This window comes from Aquarana catesbeiana, linkage group LG04, assembly GCF_042186555.1.
Source record: "Aquarana catesbeiana isolate 2022-GZ linkage group LG04, ASM4218655v1, whole genome shotgun sequence".
Classification (NCBI taxonomy): domain Eukaryota; kingdom Metazoa; phylum Chordata; class Amphibia; order Anura; family Ranidae; genus Aquarana; species Aquarana catesbeiana.
This window is the reverse complement of record NC_133327.1, coordinates 423,114,438-423,135,544: the sequence shown is the minus strand read 5'-3', so window position 1 is coordinate 423,135,544 and position 21,107 is coordinate 423,114,438. Positions and strand designations below refer to the sequence as shown.

At 39.7% G+C, this 21,107-nt stretch overlaps 1 protein-coding gene across 11 annotated transcripts in view; it reads left to right on the top strand.

The window, feature by feature from the left end:
- The window catches only part of NHSL1 (NHS like 1), a 291,056-nt gene that overhangs the window by 248,666 nt on the left and 21,283 nt on the right, over window positions 1-21,107 (top strand). For 7 of the 11 annotated variants that reach the window (XM_073627362.1, XM_073627367.1, XM_073627370.1 and 4 more), the window contains exons 3-5: window positions 11,444-11,571; window positions 13,086-13,157; window positions 20,678-20,864. In XM_073627362.1, coding sequence (XP_073483463.1) covers window positions 11,444-11,571; window positions 13,086-13,157; window positions 20,678-20,864 — 387 coding nt within the window. The remainder of the gene's footprint in view (window positions 1-11,443; window positions 11,572-13,085; window positions 13,158-20,677; window positions 20,865-21,107) is intronic. The other 4 variants (XM_073627363.1, XM_073627369.1, XM_073627368.1 and 1 more) reach the window with 1 other exon arrangement.

Genomic DNA, 21,107 nt, shown 5'->3' with positions numbered 1-21,107 from the left:
AGAAGGACAGAATGAGTTTATCAATGCGCTGCTTGTTTTTTCAATGTCTAGGTTGGGTTCATGGAAGCCTGGGCTCAGGGGAAATGGGTTAAATGATGCTGGTTATCAGACTGTGGACATGTAGTATCAGAAAAAAGTACTGCAGGAGAAACCTCTGTACTAAATCTGGGTATTGCAGAAAAGGCTGGTATATGATATGGTATTGTTTCATGGGCTATTCATTTTTATCTTATTTTCATCTAGAGCTCTGCTAGACTACAATGGGAGAAAATGCTTAGTTGATACCATGATTATTATAAATCTCTATAAAAAGCCCACCCTCCCCCCCAAATGGCAGAATTAACAAATAATCATCCGGGGTTAAAAAGAAGCAAACCCGCTGCTTACATAGTTCTTGTAAAATTTAGATTTTCCACATGCTTTAGGAGTAAAGAAAAACCCCTTAATATATAGGAAATTTTTTCATTGGGTGAAATCAATGTAAACATACTCAAAGAAGCCATCGGCTGCACTATTTGCCCTTTGATTGTTGCCCACTACTAAAGTATTTAAAACAGCATTTCCTTAAAGAGGTTGTAAACGTCCCAAAAAAATAATCCAAAAAATAAAAAACTTGCAAAAAAAAAAAGGCATAATGAGCTATTATACATCGCATACTAGCTCATTATGAAATACCTAAGAACGATACCCTGCAGCGTCGCCCACACACCGCTGTTTTATTTGCACCTTTCCTGAATTTACTTCTGGGTTTGCTGGCTCCGGCACTGTGATTGGCTGGAGCCTCGATGATGTCACTCCCGCGTATGCGGCCGGTTATGGCATGAGCCCTAAAGAAACAGCACGAGCGGGCCGTTCTTTGAGTACGTATGCGCCGATGATGTCGGCGGCAGCATATATATAGTAAATATCCCCTAAACGGTGCACGTTGAGGAGATATTTACAGTACCTACAGGTAAGCCTTATTATAGACTTACCTGTAGGTACAATTACAGAGGAAGACTTTACTTCCTCTTTAAATGGATGAAGGCTTCCACCGATAACATGGAGGCCAGGAGCCAAGGGATAGAATTACCAAACTCTTGGTGTTTACAGGTGCAAACATGAAAGCGGGCTCATCTTATTCTCCAGCCATGTGAAAACGATTCCTTGTTTTTACAATAACACAAAATGTCATGTTATCTTTGAACTGTCTTTATGTTAAGAGTTTTTGCTTTCCCATAAAGGGACAATATATTCACCTCATGCGGCCTTTGTCATTTGTATGTAGGCATGGAATTTGTGTGCGTGGGAACGACTGCCTCATGCCACAAAGCATGAGCTAATGAGTTATTGTAAAAGGTTTTATTGCTTTATATACCCCTAAAAGAAATCCACCACACCTGCCCAGACATGTTATCGTCCTCCGAATGACTTCATTCTCTGGCTGCAGGCCTCTGTAATGTGGTACTGGAGTGTAGTTTATAAACTGACCATTTACTGAATATTTCTCACCAAGGTTCAGTCTTATACAACCTCTGACAAAAAGTATGGGATCACCACTCTTGAAAAATGTTCATTCAATTGTTTAATTGTGTAAAAAAAAAAAAAAAACGAATCACAGACATGCCTCAAAACTATTTTCATTTAACATTCCAACCTGGCTTTAAAGTGGTTGTAAACCCTTACAGACCACTTTGTGCTACAGGTAAGCCTATAATAAGGCTTACCTGTAGCTACCCTGGATATTCCCTAAACCTGCACGGTTTAGGAGATATCCGCTGTATGCATATGCCGACATCATTGGCACATGCGCACTGACACAAACTGAAGCAGTGGCACGTACGTGCTGTTGCTTCAGTGAGTGTGCTGTTACCGCGCGCATGCGCCGGAGGGACGTCATTGCGGCTCCAGCCAATCACAGCGCCAGAGCCGTGATACCTGGAAGAAACCCTCGGGAGTGATGACGGCCACCAGAGCGGTGTACGGGCACCGCAGCGAGGGCTTCGATCTCAGGTGAGTATTAGCTAGTATGATATGCATGCTAGCTCATTATGCCTTTGTCTTGCAGGTGTTAGTTTTTTTTTTTTTTTTTTTAAAGTGGGTTTACACCCACTTTAAGAAACTCTTAAAAAAAATAAAAAAAGAAAGAAAAAACTGTAGTCAGTTGCAACTGTTTTTGCAGATTAGCAGAGGAAAAAAAATATGGAATCACTCAATTCTGAGGAAATTATTATGGAATCATCATGTACTTTGCCGTTCTGAAAAAAATATCTGCATCAGATAACATCCTGAAAAATGATGTCATCATCACCAAACATCCTTTCAATTGATGGAATATTATAAAACCTTAATATAAACTTGTGCATTTATTGAAGATTAAATGACTGCCATCTCCCCCGTACCTTTACCTGACGCACAACCCCATATCATCAATGATTGTGGAAATTTGCATGTTTTCATGTTGTCTTAATAAATCTCATTGGAACGGCACCAAACAAAAGTTCCAGCATCATCACCCTGCCCAATACAGATTCGTAATTCATCGCTGAATATCACTTTCATCCAGTCATCCACAGTCTAGATTGCTTTTCTTTAGCTCATTGTAACCTTGTTTTTTTTCTGTTTAGGTGTTATTGATGGTTTTCGTTTGGCTTTTCTGTATGTAAATCCCATTTCCTTTAAGCGATGTCTTACAGTTCGGTCACAGACATTGACTTCAGTTTATGACCATTTGTTCCTCATTTGTTTTGTTGTGCATTTTAAGTTTTTAAGGCATATTGATTTAAGTTTTCTATCCTGACGCTTTGATGTCTTCCTTGGTCTACCAGTACGCTTCCCTTTAACAACCTTCCCATTTGATTTGTACTAACGATAACCATCATTAACCACTTAAGGACTAGCCGCCGCAGTTATACTGCAGCAGGTTGGCTCCCCTAGGCGAATCGCTGTAGCTGTACGTCGGCCGATTTAAGAGCACTAGGGGGCACGAGAACGCCCGCGGCGCGACAACAAAGCTAATGTGCGTGGCCGCGATGTCCGCCAGGCACCCGCGATCGCTCCTGAGAGAGGCAGAACGGAGATCTGTCAATGTAAACAGACAGCTCTCCATTCTGTTAGGGGAGAGGAGACAGATCTGCTGTTCAAACTGGTTATGAACAGCGATCAGTCTCCTCCTTCAGGCAGTCCCATCCCCCCACAGTTAGAAACACTCCCTAGGACACACATTTAACCCCTTGATCGCCCCCTAGTGTTAACCCCTTCCCTGCTAATGACATTTATACAGTAATCAGTGGCTATTTTTAGCTCTGATCACTATATAAATGTCAGTGGTCCCAAAAAAGTGTCCAATCTGTCTGCTGAAATTTCGCAGTCCCTCTAAAAATCGCTGATCACCTCCATTACTAGTAAAAAAAAATAAAGTAAATAACAATGCCATAAATCTATCCCCTATTTTGTGGATTCTATAACTTTTGTGCAAACCAATCAATGTATGCTTATTGTGATTTTTTTTTTACCAAACATATGTAGAAGAATACATATCGGCCTAAACTGAGAAATCATTTTTGTTTATTTATTTATGGATATTTAATACAGCAAAAAGTAAAAAATATTGTTTTTAAAATAAAAATAAATAAAAACCGCAGAGGTGATCGAATACCACCAGCTCTATTTGTGGAAAAAAAGGACATAAATTTTGTTTGGGTACAGCGTAGCATGACCGCGCAATTGTCAGTTAAAGCGACGCAGTGCCGCATCGCAAAAAATGGCCTGGTCATTAAGGGGGAAAATCCTTCCCGTCCTTAAGTGGTTAACACCTTAACAGAAAAAACAAGGTTACAGTGGGCTAAAGAAAAGCTGTCATGGACTGTGGATGACTGGATGAAAGTGATATTCATCAATGAATTACAAATCTGCATTGAGCAGGGTGATGATGCTGGAATTTTTGTTTGGTGCCGTTCCAATGAAATGTATGAATGCAACTGCCTGAAGAAAACATGCAAATTTCCACAACCATTGATGATATGGGGTTGCACGTCAGGTAAAGGTACGGGGGAGATGGCAGTCATTAGTTCTTTAATAAATGCACAAGTTTATATTGAGATTTTGGACAATTTTCTTATCCCGTAAATTGAAAGGATGTTTGGTGATGATGACATCATTTTTCAGGATGTTATCTGATGCAGATGTTTGTTTTAGAAATGCAAAGTACATGGTGATTCCATAATATTTTCCTCGGAATTTAGTGATTCCATATTTTTTTTCTCTGCTTGATCTGCAAAAACAGTTGCAACTGACTACAGTTTTCTTTCTTTTTTTAAGTGTTTCTTAAAGTGATTGTAAACCCACTTAAAAAAAAAAAAAAACTAACACCTGCAAGACATAATGAGCTAGTATACATATCATACTAGCTAATACTCAACTGAGATTGAAGCCCTCGCTGCAGTGCCCGTACACCGCTCTGGTGACCGTCATCACTCCCAAGGGTTTCTTCCGGGTATCATGGCTTTTTTTAAATGTTTCTTAAAGCCAAAAGGTTGGAATGTTAAATAAAAATAGTTTGGAGGCATGTCTGTAATTAGTTTTTTTCTACACAATTAAACAATTGTATAAACAATTTCCAAGAGTGGTGATTCCATATTTTTTGCTAGGGGTTGTATAATGTTCCTGTTAGAGGCCAGAGGGGATGATTTCAGCTTGGAATGTCCATCATTTTTTGTAAAATTGTATTTATTCATCTTTTAAGTTGCAAGCTATGGAATGTCCATCATAGTATCCTATATCCCAAGTAACGTATACAGTGCCGATGCAGTCTTGGCCATACACAGTTTGAATCCTGGGTTGGTTCAGCGGGAACTGGCCGAGATTCAAGCAGTTAACGGGCAGGCTTAATGTATCAAGTTGATCGATCAACTTGGGTACAACCAGTCTACTGGATTCTCTTACGATTATCGCTAGCTGCTTCTATAGCCACTAGTGATAATCTTTGTCTTCTCCTGGCAGGGATGGCTTCCCCCATCGGGAGCAGACAATTGCTCGGCAGCAGGGATTCCCCTGTCTGTGTTGATGGGGGAATCATGCAAATCTCTTTTCTGCAACCCGTGTTCGCAGGAAATAAATTTGCTCCGTGTGCTATACATGGCCTTAGTGGGGATGCCAATCTTGTATGTATCTCCATGTGATTTCCAAGATCTTGAAATTTTCCATGAAAGTGCAGAATCTATGATTGCAGACTGTCCATGCAGTGGCATTTGCTGATGGATTCCTATATTTTAATATGAATATTTAGCTACAGTGGTGGTAGAGTAGCACAAACATATATGAATAGCTGCATTTATTGATAGTGATGAATGCGCCAAAGACGCTGATAAAATTAGTGGACCTACCCTCCAATGGTCTAGACTTTTTTTTAAATAAACATACACTTGTCTTTCTAGGCTTTAAAAATGGTGGGGGGACAAGAGGATATGAGATAGTCTACTTAGGGCGGCCATAGACGGAGCAAATTTCTTTCCTGCAACTACGAGTGTTCACCCAGCGGGAGAGCAGGTGAAGCCGTCCACGCCAGGAGATGACCCCAGCCGCTAGCAATAATCGCATGTAAAATCCGGCAGGCTGGATGTAACCAAGTTGATTGATCGATCAACTTGGGTACTTTCAGCCTGCCCATACATGGTACAAATTCGCACTGTCTATGGTAGGCTTAAGGAGCTGCTTTTCAGATGGGCCTGAAAAGATTCCTTTTTTGTCCCATTTATTGGGCCTACCCAATGATTGCATTATTCTTGGCCTATTTGTATATGTTTGTTGCTTTAGAAAAAAAAAATTAAGATCCTCCTCAGAAGGTGTTTATAAAGAAAAACCCCAAAATATAAAGTTAATTTAGAAATATCAGCTTCCAGGTTTTGTTGTCAAAGCTTAACTGAACAAGCTGAAGTTAAAACCTGATTGATTACTATGCACAGCTGCACCAGATTTTGCGCTTTCCAGTTTTAGTAAATCCCCCCCATAATGGCATCGTTCCATTTTTTTCCAATCTAGTTTTATGCCAGCTGACTTTAAACATTAGAGGCACTAGCTTGTCATTATAGTCTATTCTCTGCTGGTGAATGACATCAGTATGTGCAAGAAGAAAAGTCAACCCTGATATTACACTGACCCTTGTAAAAATCTTTCTCCTACTATGATAACCAGAGAGGAAGGTCAAGAATGTTTACCTCACAGTAAGGGATACTTATAAAAACACTGTCTACTTACAACTGCCCAGAAATAAATTTAAAGAAAAGATGACACCAGAGAAACATGTAGGCTGCCACACCTCTCCTTCCAAAAAGTGCTGGTCTCGTGGCTTCAGTAGTTTGACTCACTGACCTAGAACATGTATACAGAAGATCGGACTTTCATGAACTTCCTACTTATTCTATGTTGGTGCCCCATAATGTATGGGTCCTCATACCAGCCAGGAAACAAAAATTTTTAGAAAGAGGTCAGCAATGACAGCTTCCATACTTTTGCAGGCAGGTTTTCTATTAGCAACATCTGCACCCAATTTATTAACAGAGAACAGTGTACAACACTGAGTGCACCTGTGGCCAACTCAAGCAAGGTTTTGTAAAAGCATAGCTTTGTAGTACAACAAAACAGCTTACTAGTGATGTTGGATCTATTTCTTTCTCCCATTGAGTAATAGGAACCATTTGTTCCATGCAAATATCAACTCAGACTTGCAAGTTGATAGTTACCACCAATGCAATACAAGGTGTAATGTAATGCTGAAGGTACCCCCACCCACCACCTCTCAGATCACTGTGACTGCCAACAGAAGAGGGGCTTTGTCAAGGCTGGGTGGTCTCTACTCTCATGTTTCTGTGCATGTCCCTGATGACAACCTAAGCTGAGCAAGAGGTAAGCTCCCTGGCAATGGCATCACACTGGTGGGGAAAAGTAGACTGTTGCCCTCCTGGATAAATCCTCATTGTTTCACAAGTGGGCAAATGGGGTCACGTTAACAGCTAATTAATGAATGTATAGGCTGTAAGGGGTAAAAGATAGTTTTACTCTCTCCATATGTATATCTTTTGCATGCCGAAACTAACTGGTCAAAACCAATATTTCTATGGCATTCAATGATAAAAAATAACCAAAAACCGATATGCTTACAACACCAGAAGCAAAAATCTATTGCATTTTCTTTTTCTGATTCATGACTGTTCTCTCTTGTGGGTGCACATATAGGCCAGCACCTATGAGGACCACAATGGGGGTTGATTTACTAGAACTGGAGAGTGCAGAATCTAGTGCAGCTCTGCATAGAAACCAATCAGCTTCTAGTTTTTTGTTTTGTCAAAGCTTAATTGAACAAGCTGAAGTTAGCTGCACCAGATTTTGCACTTTTCAGTAGGGTTGCACCAGTATCGGTGCCGATGCTAAGCATTTGTGCAAGTATCGCTACTCGCACAAATGCTCCGATACCCGATAACCGATACCGGAAGTGACATCTCCTTTTCCACTCCAGCCGGCTGTCTTCTCTGGCGGGTGCTATCCTCACCTCCTCCTCCCCTCTAGCGAGTACTCGTGCTCTGTGTAAAAAAATGGTATTGGTGCATCCAGTTTTATTATATGAACCCTTATATGTACAGCATGTGCCCAAAAGAACAACAAATCTAAGCACATGCTATTTTACCTATTAATGGCATCAGTTAGGTTGTCTTTAAGTACACGGTCAAATGATGGAGACCAACCAACATGTCATGCACGTCCAGCTACCTTGTTCCCTCAAGCTGAAGAGTCTGTTCTTTCGAATAACTTCTGGATTTCTGTGTGTCTGCTGAGTAAGGTCTGTAGAGCAACATCTGCAATGCAAATCTGTGTAACACCCAGGAACACGAACATCTTTGCATGGGTGATGCGCGTTTGCAAATGAGAGAGATTTTGTGGTAAGCAAGAATTCTTAAGATTTGTATACACAGAAGCATAAAATGCTATCACAGCGGCAAACATATTTTGAGAAGAATTAATAGGAATGCTGCTTCACAGCAGTTTTTTGTTGAGCAACTTAAATTTCTTACAGACAACACTATTTAGTAAAACAAAGAGCAATCTCCATTCTGACTAAGGAGGTAACAATCCTGTAGCACTGGTTTCGAAGTTCATTTCTCTCCAGAAACCTTATCTGCATGGAGTTTGTTAATAGAACCCACTTATTGAATTTTATTATGAATTAATAGAATGCTAAATAGCAAAAATGACATAATAACTGTCACCTACCTGCTCGAAAAACCATCTATACCTACAGCACTCACTGAATTTTAAAAAATTATGATCTTTTGTCATAGTAAACAGGGAAGAAGATTTTTTTTTTTAAATCTTTTATTTTGTAAACATAGGGTGTTTGTGTCATGCCAGCACAATTATCCCCTCAAGGTGTACTTCCGTAGAGGGCCAGGAATTTATGGAGTATCCACAAGCAATTGTGACATTGTAAACCACCTCATGACTTAGTCCACCTGCATGCTTTAGAAAGCTTAGTACCTACAACTGATAGAAAACAAATTACACTACTTAACCTATTCCAGGGAGTACATGGCATGGGGGAAGTCTGGATTACAAAAGGCCGGAAACCGAGTGACTAAGCACATAGGATATTATTCAGGGCTAAAAACAAGCATAGTTTGTGAAAAGTGAGCTTACATGAACCCGTATACTTAAATTCAGTATCACTTACTGTGATCTTTATGAATAGGTCAATGGGAAATACAAGTACTGGATATTTGTACAATAAGCCCATTCATAAAGGGTCCAGTTCAGTTACTTCAGACAGATGTGATGACATAATGATCTGGATTGAATTGAAAAAGGGGTTTAGTGTGCTTTTACAGATATATAAAATTAAATTCAGATGCATCTGTGACACACAGTTCAGGTCAAGCGTCCTCTCTATGGCTTTGATTTACCAACCATTCAGAAATGGTTCAGACATAACATCTAGTACATATTATGTGTTTTGCAGGAAGAGTTTCCGTCTTAGGAATGCTAATTTGCTGGACAGTGAAGAAAGATTTGTATTATGTCTCATTGAGGATGACACCTTTGAGTTACCTTTAAGATGTACTAAAACATATAAACATATATTAGGCTTATTTAATGTCAGCACAATAACATTATATATATATATATATATATATATATATATATATATATACATAAATACATACATAGTATACCGAACGTAACTGCATGTGCTGTAAATCCCTACATTGACCAGAATGTAGAAATATACTTCAAGGATCATCTGGTCAACCAAGCATGTCTTATATTACCCTAATAAAAAGACATTCAGATCTTACATTATCAGAATACAGTTTCTGTATTAAAGTGGGACTTACAGAAAAACAGCTTAAAGTGTAACTAAAGGCAAAACTTTTTTTCATTTTCATCTTGGATAGAGTGGAGATGGATTAGAACACTTGTCAGTTTTTATTGCTGTCTTTGTCCCCATTAAGGAGATTCACCCTCTCTATTTGTCCTGTTTACCATTATCATTCAAGTGAAGGTAACAGAAAATCCCAGATTTTGGGTTGACATCAGAACAGTAATAAAGGGGGAAATCTTCCAATGGGGACACTAGTACTGGAGCCCCCGGTGACACCCCCAGATTCCCTCACTTTGGAGGGATTTTCTCTCACTTCCTGTTTTGGCTATGGGACAGGAAGTGAAGTGAAATCTCCCTTAGGCCAGAATCACACCTATGCATTTTTAGTGCTTTTTGCATTTTGCAGATTTGCACTACAGAACATATTCCATAGAAAGCCATTTTAAATTGACTGTAGTGCAAATCAGCAAAATGCAAAAAGCACTAAAAATGCATAGGTGTGAATCCAGCCTTATGGGTCACAGCTAGAAAGAAAAACTGACAGTTGTTATAACGCTCCCTTACAATATCCAAAATGAAGAAAAAAAGTTTTTCCTTTAGTTACACTTTTATATTAAAAAATATATATGTATAGGTTTATGGCTTCACCTGCCTAAAAAGGTTTTTAGGTCTGTAAAGTCAGTTTTCTGATGTATACTCCACAGGCAAGCTGGCAGGTGACACTTATTTTCTGGTTAAACAATTAAGCCTCCTACATCTTCTCTCTGCCTCCAAATTGTTTGGTTGACATGGAATTAATATAATTGTAACCTATCTGCCCTACTGTAGCAAGGAGGTGATACAGAAAGTGGTAAAACTGCATCAGGAAGTAACAGTAATGATCCTGACTGTGTAGTGCAGGGGTGTCACACTCAATTTTATTACGGGCTGCATCAGCAGTATGGTTGCCCTCAAAGGGCTGGTGGTATTTGGGGTGCACTACATATTGAGTGCAGAGTTCAGGAGTGCGTTATGTACAGAGTGCGGAGTTCAGGGGTGCGCTATGTACAGAGTGCAACGTTTAGGATTGCACCATGTGCAAAGTTCATGGGTGCGTTTTGTACAAAGAGCAGGATTTAGAAGTGTGCGCTATGTACAGAGTTTAAAATTTTAGGGGTGCGCTATGCACAGTGTGTAACCCCAACCCCCCATCCCGCACCCCACTACAAAGTTTCCTTTCATCTCTCTCTCCTACCTGGCCTGGCTCTAATACCTCCCTGTGTATGCAGTTCTGCCTCACCTTGCAGGGAGATTATTCTCTCTCTCAAATTATGGAGCTCTGTCCCTAACATGAGTGTGTGCAATGATCTGTTAGTTCCAGGAGCCACTGAGAGCAAAGATATCCCTTGTAAACACAGAAGGCTTCTGTGTTTACAAGTGACAGCAGGGAGTGAGAGAGAAGGGTGAGAGCCAGAGGTGGCAGAATGGAGTTTAACCTTCAGCTGCGTAGGGGGTTTTTCACTATCAGGGCGGGAAGGATGTGGAACTCTCTTCCACAATTGGTGGTGTCAGCAGGAAGTATGGAAAGTTTTAAAAGACTCTTGGACGTGCATCTTGCGAAAACAATATATGGGGATATGGGAAATTATTTTCTACTAGCACACACACACACCAACACAGGTTGAACTGGATGGACTGTTGTCTTTATTCAACCTTACCAACTATGTTTCAGCTGCAAAACTGGGTATAAGGGCCACATGACCAGGCCTGGTAGCGCAGGTTTGACATATGTGGTGTAGCGAGTTGGACCTGTGTAAATTACAAGATTGGTTGTACAGAATTTCATATGCTGTGGCAGGTAAACTGTAAACAAATATGTATCTCAACCGTATATATACACGTGTGCTTGTACCTTTGCTTTAACTTCTGGGAGTAAAAGTAAAGTCAAATTGATTATTATTCTTTGGAATGCATTAAGTGTCATACCTCAGTTTGCAAACTTTTCATATAATAAAATTTCTTGGCGACCCTTAGAAGTTCTACTAAAGATAATTATTTGGTGGTATGCAATGACCAGGTTGGTAACCCTATGTTTCCTTGTACCTCTTTGAGCAGAATGTGACAAGCTTCGAAGGGATGGCTATCGCAGCTCCCAGTACTATTCCCAAGGACCAACATTCTCCTCCTCTCCAAGCATGGTTTGCACAAGTTATCCAGAAGATGATGAAGAATACAGTCGAAAGGTATCCCAGTCAATGATTTTTTTGTACCATTTATCCACTAATGAAATGCTCAGTGAAACATACATATCCCTGATTAATTCCACTGATATAATTATATGATTAGAACATGGAACATAAGGCTAATTTAGTGGAGATACATATTACATTAACAGTACAACTCATATAACACTCCAGTAAGGTAATGGATAACAACACTGTAGTCCAGTTAAGCAGGGTTGGTCTGAAAATATTACCTCCCTGGACCCTACTTTATCAACATTCAAACCAATACAGCCCATTGGTAGATAAAAAAAGTGGTTCATGACAATAAAGAAATAATAAAAAACTACCTGCTACCCAAAACTGTAGCAGGTAGTCATTTTATCAACTGACGCGACCTTTGTGAATTTCACTGATCCCTTGGATGGCTTTATTTTCATTAGAGAGTTCTTTAAAGTGCTTTCATGATGTACATCTGAATATATTGAAACACCTGCTTTGTGTGCGCAGCTTTTTCCAGAACTCATCTTACCAAGCTGTATAGCTGATGAATGAGGGCTGGGGGATGGGAGGATAGAAGAGATTTGGGTAAGAAATTAACGGGCAGACGAGCTTATGGAAAGCATTTTAAATGCTGATAGGTGCCTTTGCCGTGTTATTTTCTCTGCTTTTCAGCCTGTCATCCTGCTGTTTTCAGTTCCTGGCTGGTGACAGATGGGATTGGTAGGCATTGTACATAGCTTTTTCTGTCACTAAAGCTTCATTTGGAGCAGGATTTTCTCCATTAGTTAAATTAACCTTAGAAAGGATGAACCATGTGCAGGTTCTCTTTGGTGTTAATATTTTCAAGAGCTACAGCAACATCTGTACCAATTCTGGTATCGATCTGAATTACACTGAAGCTATTTTTCCAATATGAAGTGTAGCAACGTGTAATCATCATTCCAGTTCATAACTGAAAGTGGTTGTATTGCCTATGATGGCTGTAGGTGAGACAACTCTTTCATACCATAAAATAATACAGATTGATAAAGGATAATAGCAGTAGAAACTTTGTAAAGTGACACCCTGAGCCAGAACGTCTACAAGACAAGCAAGGTTGAAGTCTAGTGATGACGATGTCTATGGGGCCCAGCTACAACCTTCATACTTTTGGAGTAAACCAGGGGCATAGCCCTTTATACTCTTGGAGTAAACCAGGGGCATTGCTCTTCATACTCTTGGAGCAAACCAGAGACATAGCTCTTCATGCTTTTGGAGTAAACCAGGGGCATAACGTAATCGGTCAAAGCTGTGCATCTGCTGTACACTTCACAAGGGACAATGTACTTGCAGACAGTGATGTCTTCTGGAGCAGGCCATGCAATCCTTATAAATGTCACCTACAATGGATGGGGGGCCCCATTCTGCCCCAAATTAGAAATAATCAATATGAACAAATTTTTGGTATACACACACTGAACGTTTGATGCTTAGCTTATTTCATATACTATTGTCTGTGGCATGCTTTTACATTCTCTCTCTTCTTCACACAGTCTAATGTGTTAGGATGCATCTGTCAATCTTGCCATAGTGTATGCTGTTGCTTGGTGCCCTGGAACATTAAGGTACAGAGGCAGTAGCTTAGACACACCCAGCCAGATGGGTTTAAGGGCCGTAGAATTAGAAAATCTACAGTGCTTTCATTTTTTTTTTTATAATTTACCCTCAAATTTAAACCAATGTAAGGGGCCACTAATACCAAAATAAATATGGCATTGATCAAAGTATAATTAAAAGTACATACCATAGTTCTAATGGATTGCATTGGCTATAAATTTGTGGAATATTCTCCCATCTCAGTTTTCAAGGACTAGCTCAATATTTTCCAGCATGCCAGTTCATTGTTAGGTATTGCTGACCCTACAGGCTTAAAAAAGTGACTTATAAATTTCAACACACCACTCATTATAAATAGGCCCCATAGTGGTCATTTGCAGTAATTCTGATATACCTTATAGCAGAAATGGTATTAACATGCTTACCTAAAATCTTTTTCTGAGCCTGTGGGGAAAGAGTCACAATCCCATAATAACTTATACGGCTGTCCTTTAAAATCAGTCATTTGGCACTGAATAGTTCGCACCATTAAATAATACGTTATTATTCAAAACTTAAATGCTCTATATTTCTTTTCTTCTAATTGAATAACATATTGCATTGAAATTTGAAGACATTATTAGAAAGGTCTTTATCTAGGACAGCTTGTATTTTAGTTTTAGTGGCCCTTTAACCCTAAAGGCACTGTTTGGTGATTTTACTCTGCTTTTTGATCCTGTGGTGTAATCAATGATCGAAGTACTAAAAAATATTGCACACATATATGAAAAATGATATATTAATTATGTTGAAGCACGGTGATGTTGCCTGTATTTGAAGAACAGTAAAGCGGCCTGTGGCCTATGCAATAGCCTATGGTCTTGCAGTTCTCTCCTCTGTAGTTGGTAAACTTTACTACAACCTCTAAAATGTTTATATTTCTCATTGTTGCCTTGATAAAAATACATCATGTTGCAAAACACAACAATTTGCTGCACATAGCTATAATCATTAACAATATGAATTTCATTAATGAAACCTTCTGAAAGAAACAGGGTCCGTCCTTTCATTATTTTGGTGTAGCATAACAGATGAAAGGAAGATTCTGATTGGTTGTGGGTTATATTATCTAATGTATACACTGCTGCAGGATCATATTACAGAGCAAAAAGCAATCTCCGGTCTTAGTCAATCAATTAATGATGCTTATGCATATTATAGCCTAGTTTAGTCTTAAACCCTTTCTAGGAATGCTGCTGTGCTCGTCATTAGTATACAATATAATAATGTATTGCTTTAAAAGTAACCCAATAGCCGAAATCTACCCCTTTGGTAATTCACAAGGATTTAATCTTCATATTCCTCTCTAGTTTCAGAAGTAGGAAGATGCTCATTTTTTAGTGCGTTTTTTCAGTTTTGCAGAAACACACTACAGTCCATTTAACATGGTTTCCTATGTGTTATGTTCACTTCTGTGCTTTTTATGGAAAGGCCCAGGGACTTTTTTTCTGGTCTTTGGTTCTATAGACTTCAATAGATCAAAAACGTGTATTGAAAAAGGCAAAATGCACCTGGAATATGCAAACTGTAACCTGCATAGGTGTGAACCAGGCCTCAAAATCAATAAGGTAAATTTAGGGCCAATTCACACTGCAAGTGATACGTGAGAGTGAGGACAATCCATCTATGTTTCCAGTATTAGCAAAATAAACAACAGAAAATAGATGATCCTTTATGTTTTACTTACAGATACTTTAACACTATTTTAGCGTCCCAATATTTTTGTAAAATTTTGGTAAAAATGTAAGTAAAATATACCACATTAAGGATTACACATGGTGTTTACTATGTGGCCTCTATAAATATGACTGTGTTTCGATACTAAGGACTTTCTAACTCCCACCAATGTGTGTTCAGCTCTGGTCCTCATGGACCTCCAGCAGTGGATGTTTGTCAACTCTCTTCAGAAATGTTCTCCTTTTGGTAGTGTGTGGACAACCTCACAACCAGAAGTGGGGACAACCTGCACTGTTGGCCAACCTTGTATAGCAGAGCTGAACAACACTGATCTACAACCTATATTTTTCAGCTGAAGTGTAGTGCTGAAATCTGTAGTAGGCAAATATGTGATGGAAGGCAGGCATCGGAGACAACTCATAACATCATATTAGGCTGCTTTGACTACTCATACAGCATATGCCCCTCAGAATGAATCTATGAGAAATCATGGGGTTGATTTTTGATTTACTAAAACTGGAGAGTGCAAAATCTGGTGCAGCTCTGCATAGAAACCAATCAGCTTATAGGTTTTTAGTCAAGGCTAAACTGAACAAGCTGAAGATAGAAGCCGATTGGCTACCATGCAGAGCTGCACCAGATTTTGCACTCTCCAGTTTTAGTAAATCGACCCCCAAGTCAATCACTATTGGACTATATTTTGGGTCTTGTGTGTTCTTTCTTTAGACTGCAGAATTTTTACTGAGTCAGACTTATTGCATACACATAACCTGCCAATTAGCATTTATAAAGGACAGGAAACATCAGATCAACAAGCATGTTAATTACAAGTCTTTGGATGGGTTGAACTAGACAAATAATTTGCCCATGTAAAGTGAACAGTCCTTGCGTACTTAGTGACTTGTACACATTTAATTATAAAAGCTTTTAACAATCGTCTAAGACAACAGTGCCATCTGCTGGTGCACCAAAGTAAGGTCAAAAGCATGCAGTATATTATAGTCTTTGCTTGCTTGTATGTAAATGTTAGTGAGCTTCAGTTTTAAACTGCTTTTGTGGATTATTATTATTTTTAGAGCAGTGTTGTCTGTAGATTTAAAAAACTTAGAGCAAGGGCTCTCCTTTCTGAAATTTGCTAAAAGCTTGTTTAAAGCCAACATCAACCTAAAGATCTGTATTCAGCACTCCTAGATGAGAGCTAAAAGGTGTTTTAAAGGCTCAGGAAAAAAAAAAAAAAAGACCAAATGCCTAATGAAGCTGAACAATGCTGTGTAGTTTAGGCCTTGGTTTTGTAACGTAGCAAGGAGCACTGTGAGCTTACATATTACAGAGTAGTTTTATAATTATGACTTGCACAAGTATAGGCCTTTATGCATACCATTCTCTTTACACTGGCAAATCATTCCTCTAGTATAATCCGTCTAGTGTCCTGTAATCATGCTTGTGATTTTTAACATAAAAAATGTTTCATATATTCATAAATTAACCAATGCATATCCTTTTGGAACAAAATGTAATAGATGAATTAAAACATAGTTTTAATTGCCCAAAAGCATTATAAAATAATTTAAAGAGGTGTTTATGTCCTGTATCCTGAATCCTGTCTCCATCTGTGCTTGACACGAGCCAACATGTGCAATCAGATTTAATAAGCAAATGCTGGAACAGCTACAAATCCCAGAGGACTCTAAACACTGGTGACAAAACACCTCCTTATGTTTTCCATCACAGAACATATTCATTTCCTTTATTAATGGGAATACATTCATTTTAAAGTAACATTACAATAAGTAGCCTTACAGCGAATACAGTTAATGTGCTGTTTTCACATAGATGGTTATTTTTTCAAGGGTAGCATCTAAGATCACTGATTAATGATAGTTCAGCATTTTCTCAATACCAAAACTCAAGTAGCAAAAATGTATTCCAGGCTTCAGGTAAATGGTCCGTTTAATTTATGTAAACTCAAGGGCTTCTTTCAGACAGGTGGTATGCTTACCACCCTTGGAAAAGCAGTTCAAGACACATCACTTTTCAGAGGGTGGTATAGCAGCCACCGGACAGGCTTTCAGAGCCCGATGCACATTTTTTTTTTATTATTGCTCAATGTCAATTTTATATTGCAGGACCACTCTGCAACTGCAAGCCAAGCATTTGCACAATGCAGCTCTGTTGTCAATGGGCAACTTTGACAGGTGGTGTGCACAGCCCTATCAGGCTGTAATATTAGGAGGTATCCTGTAGGTGGGCAGCCGGGGAGCAATAAAACCGTGGCTTCGCCGCCTGTTACCACTCTCCCCCCCCCCCCCCCCCCCCGGTTGCCGGTGGCAAAACGAGCCCAAAACCAGCATTTCTCAACCTGGTCTCAGGGTTGATCCTGGTCTCAACCGCTGCTAATAATTACTAGATATACATGTAGCTCACCGTACATTAGTGTGATGGTCAGTGGGAAGAATGCTCCTTACATTTGTGGTCAGAGGCAGGAATATCCCCTTGCGGATGGCTAAAAAGATTATCGGTGTCAGTGGAAACTTGCCTGAGATGCAGAAACTTCTCCTTGCTCAGTCAACCCTAGCAACGTCTAGAGCAGTGGTCCTCAACTTCTGTCCTCAAGACTCACTAACAGGCCAGGTTTTATGTATTACCTTGGGGAGATGCAGACTAGAATACTGCAATCACTCAGCAGCAAATTATATCACCTGTGATGTACTTCAGTTATCTTGCAAACCTGGCCTGTTAGTGGGTCCTGAGGACAGGAGTTGAGAACCACTGGTCTAGAGGGACCCTGGAATTCCACAGTTGAGAAAGGCTGCTATTAAGTCCCCAGCTATGAAATGTGAATTAACCATTGGTTTGGCTAACCTGAATTATAACTGGTATGGCCCTAGACAGTAAGGGCCCATTTTGTGCTTGCCAGTGTGCATCATGGGTGTGGAATGTACCCAGTATCAGTCTCTGAAAAATGCTGTGTGCATGTGTTTTACATCAGAACATTTTACTAATTATTCTGGAACATCTGAGAACTTTACCATTTGTTTGGACAAAAATAGACCATACTGGCCCCAGAGCTCTGTTTAATTTATTCATTTGTCCCATGTACACACATCTATGGTTCTTCTGGACCAAGGACAAGGTGTGTCCTTATGTACCTCCTCAGTAAAGTCTGCATTAATAAAGTACTCCTGAGCCCTAATTAACTTCTTTCCAGGCATTTCTACCTTTGTTCAAGCTAGTGGCTGTTTATGATGTCTTCTAAAAAGTCTAATTTGGAAGCTTTCTTGAACTTTTAACACATGACTAGGCTCTTCACGTAACATTTTGGCCAGTGGAGGGTAGATTTATATGAACCTATGGATTTTATGTTTTCTTAGTTATAGTAGGTGAGGTTGAAAAAAGACACAAGTCCATCAAGTCCAACCTATGTGTGTGATTATATGTCAGTATTACATTGTATATCCCTGTAGGTTGTGGTCGTTCAGGTGCTTATCTAATAGTTTTTTGAAACTATTGATGCCCCCCCCCCCCCCCCCCCGCTGAGACCACCGCCTGTGGAAGGGAATTCCACATCCTTGCCGCTCTTACAGTAAATAACCCTCTACGCAGTTTAAGGTTAAACCAATTTTCTTCTAATTTTAATGAGTGGCCACGAGTCTTGTTAAACTCCCTTCCGCGAAAAAGTTTTATCCCTATTGTGGGGTCACCAGTATGGTATTATATTGAAATCATATCCCCTCTCAAGCGCCTCTTCTCTAGAGAGAATAAGTTCAGTGCTCGCAACCTTTCTTCATAACTAATATCCTCCAGACCCTTTATTAGCTTTGTTGCCCTTCTTTGTACTCTCTCCATTTTCAGTCCATCTTACACAAGATAAGACAGCTAGCCGGTTTCATGAATATAAATGAAAAAAAAGAACAATTAAAATGCTGACATATGGGTATCTTTGTGTGGAAACTCTGCACTATATGTTTTACAAAATATTAGGTTAGGTATTTTTATGGTAAAATTAGGAAGACTGCTGTATTTGAAGCACAATGAGGCTCCTTTTTAGTAGAATGGAAGTAAAGTAAAGTGTATTTATGCCCTGTAACCAACATACTGTATGACTGCTAACTGTCATACTTATAGTTTCATGCACTTTTGTTAATGTTACCTTTGAAATTTTCAAAAAAAGTTTAAGGCCTCTTTCAGACGAACGATCCGTTCAGGTCCGCCTGTCAGTTTTTTAGGCGGACCTGAGCGGACCCTCCATAGACCTCTATGGAGCGTTGGATGTCAGCGGTGACATGTCCGCTGACATCCGACCCGCTCCGATCCGAAAAAGTGTAACGGAGGAAAAAGCTACTTTTCCATCCGTTATCGGATCGGGTGACGACGGACTCTACGGTCCGTCGTCATCCGATCCCCCATAGGGGGCCTGTCATCTGCCTGCTCATCGGGGATCCACGGAGCGATCCCCGCTGAGCAAGTGGATGTTCACGGGGTGGATCATCTCGGTTCTGTCCCATGTGAAAGGACCCTTAGGGTCCATGCACACTGGGCTTGAAAAATGCCAGTTCTTTTGGCAGAAAAAAAATGTGCATGTAGAGTGTTCTTGTACAGGCGTATTTTTCTGCTAGAAAACTTCTCAAAAATGCAAAAACGTCCTATTGTGCTTGGACACATAGGGGGTTATACGAAAGGCAAATCCACTTTGCAATACAAGTGCAGTCGCTGTAGATCCGAGGGGGACATGCAAGGAAAATAAAAAACAGCATTTTAGCTTGCACATGATTGGATGATAAAATCAGTAATGCTTCCCCTCATTTCAGATCCTCCCCTCAGATTTACAGTGACTGCACTTCCAAGCGCACTTGTAGCGCAAAGTGGATTTGCCTTTCGTAAATAACCCCCATAGCATAACACTGAGCTGCTTCTAGAGGCAAAGCACAAAACTCCTGTAGAAAGCAGCGTTTTTTTAAGCCTAGTGTGCACGGACCCTAAGGCTGGGTTCACATATGTGTGGCGCGGGTTCGTGCCTTGGGTCCAGTGTATGGTTCCCACCTCATCCCTTTAAACCCGAACACATATTAATTACACAGGTTCTGTGGCTGATTAAGGTGGTAAAGTAAACTCACTCGGTGCCTTATCTGCATTTAATTAGCCTCAGAACCTGTGTAATTCAAAGGTGTTCGGGTTTAAAGGGATGAGGTGGCAACTCTAGTCCAGTGGGCCCCTGTTCACTGGATCAGGTGCAAATCAGGTCTGAATTTTTGCCTGAATTCACACCTGAATCGGAGCCAAAGACGCACAGCACCCTTTTTAAATGCGGACCACAGCCGCCCCCTAACCTGTGTGAACTAGCTCCATTAAGAGCCGGTCACACCCGCCTGTCATGCGAATTGGATGTGGAGAAAACCGCATCCAATTCGCTTATGTGTGAACCCAGCCTTAAAGTGTATTTACTACATATTAAATGAGTTACTTTTATGGTAATTTATATTATAATACTGTACATTTGAAGTACGAGGCTCATTTTAAAAAGCAGAACCAAAAAAAACAAAAAACGTGTATTGCCATAGCAGACAATATTACGTGAGATGCAGATATACATTTATATATACGAGTTATTATTATACACACTAATATATATATATATATATATATATATATATATATATATATAAAATTAACTCATCTGACTAGCTGTTATGAGAAATAGACCATCTTCCTTTGCATAATTTTCAAACGCAATTACTGAACCCTAAGAAGCTCCCTTCTTATGAATGCAAGTCCACCTTGATAGATCAGCTAATGGAACTTTATTTTCTTTCAGTTTTCAGTCTCTTCAAATGAAGAGGAAATGCTCCTGACTGGGAAGAGACCTAAAACCCCAGTTCCTCAGGAGTTCTCCGACACCCATACCAACTGGACCAAGGCGCTTCCATTGCCCACTCCAGAAGAGAAAATGCGTCAAGAGGCACAAGCAATACAGACTGATGTGGTGCCCATAAATGTTACGGGTATGATCATTATCTTCCTATTAACAGTGTTCGGTCAAATTCCTTTTTTTATTTTTGTTCTTAGCCAAATTAGTCTTAGAAGATGAATTTGCTTAAGGTCTGTTTAGTCAAATGTTGTGCAAAACAATGATCTAAAAATCACCATAAGTGAAAGCACAATATCATCTGAGCAAGGGTTGGCTAGGAACTACTCTATTGTGTCACACATCAGGTAGTACAATCAAAATCTGCCAATGCAAGTGC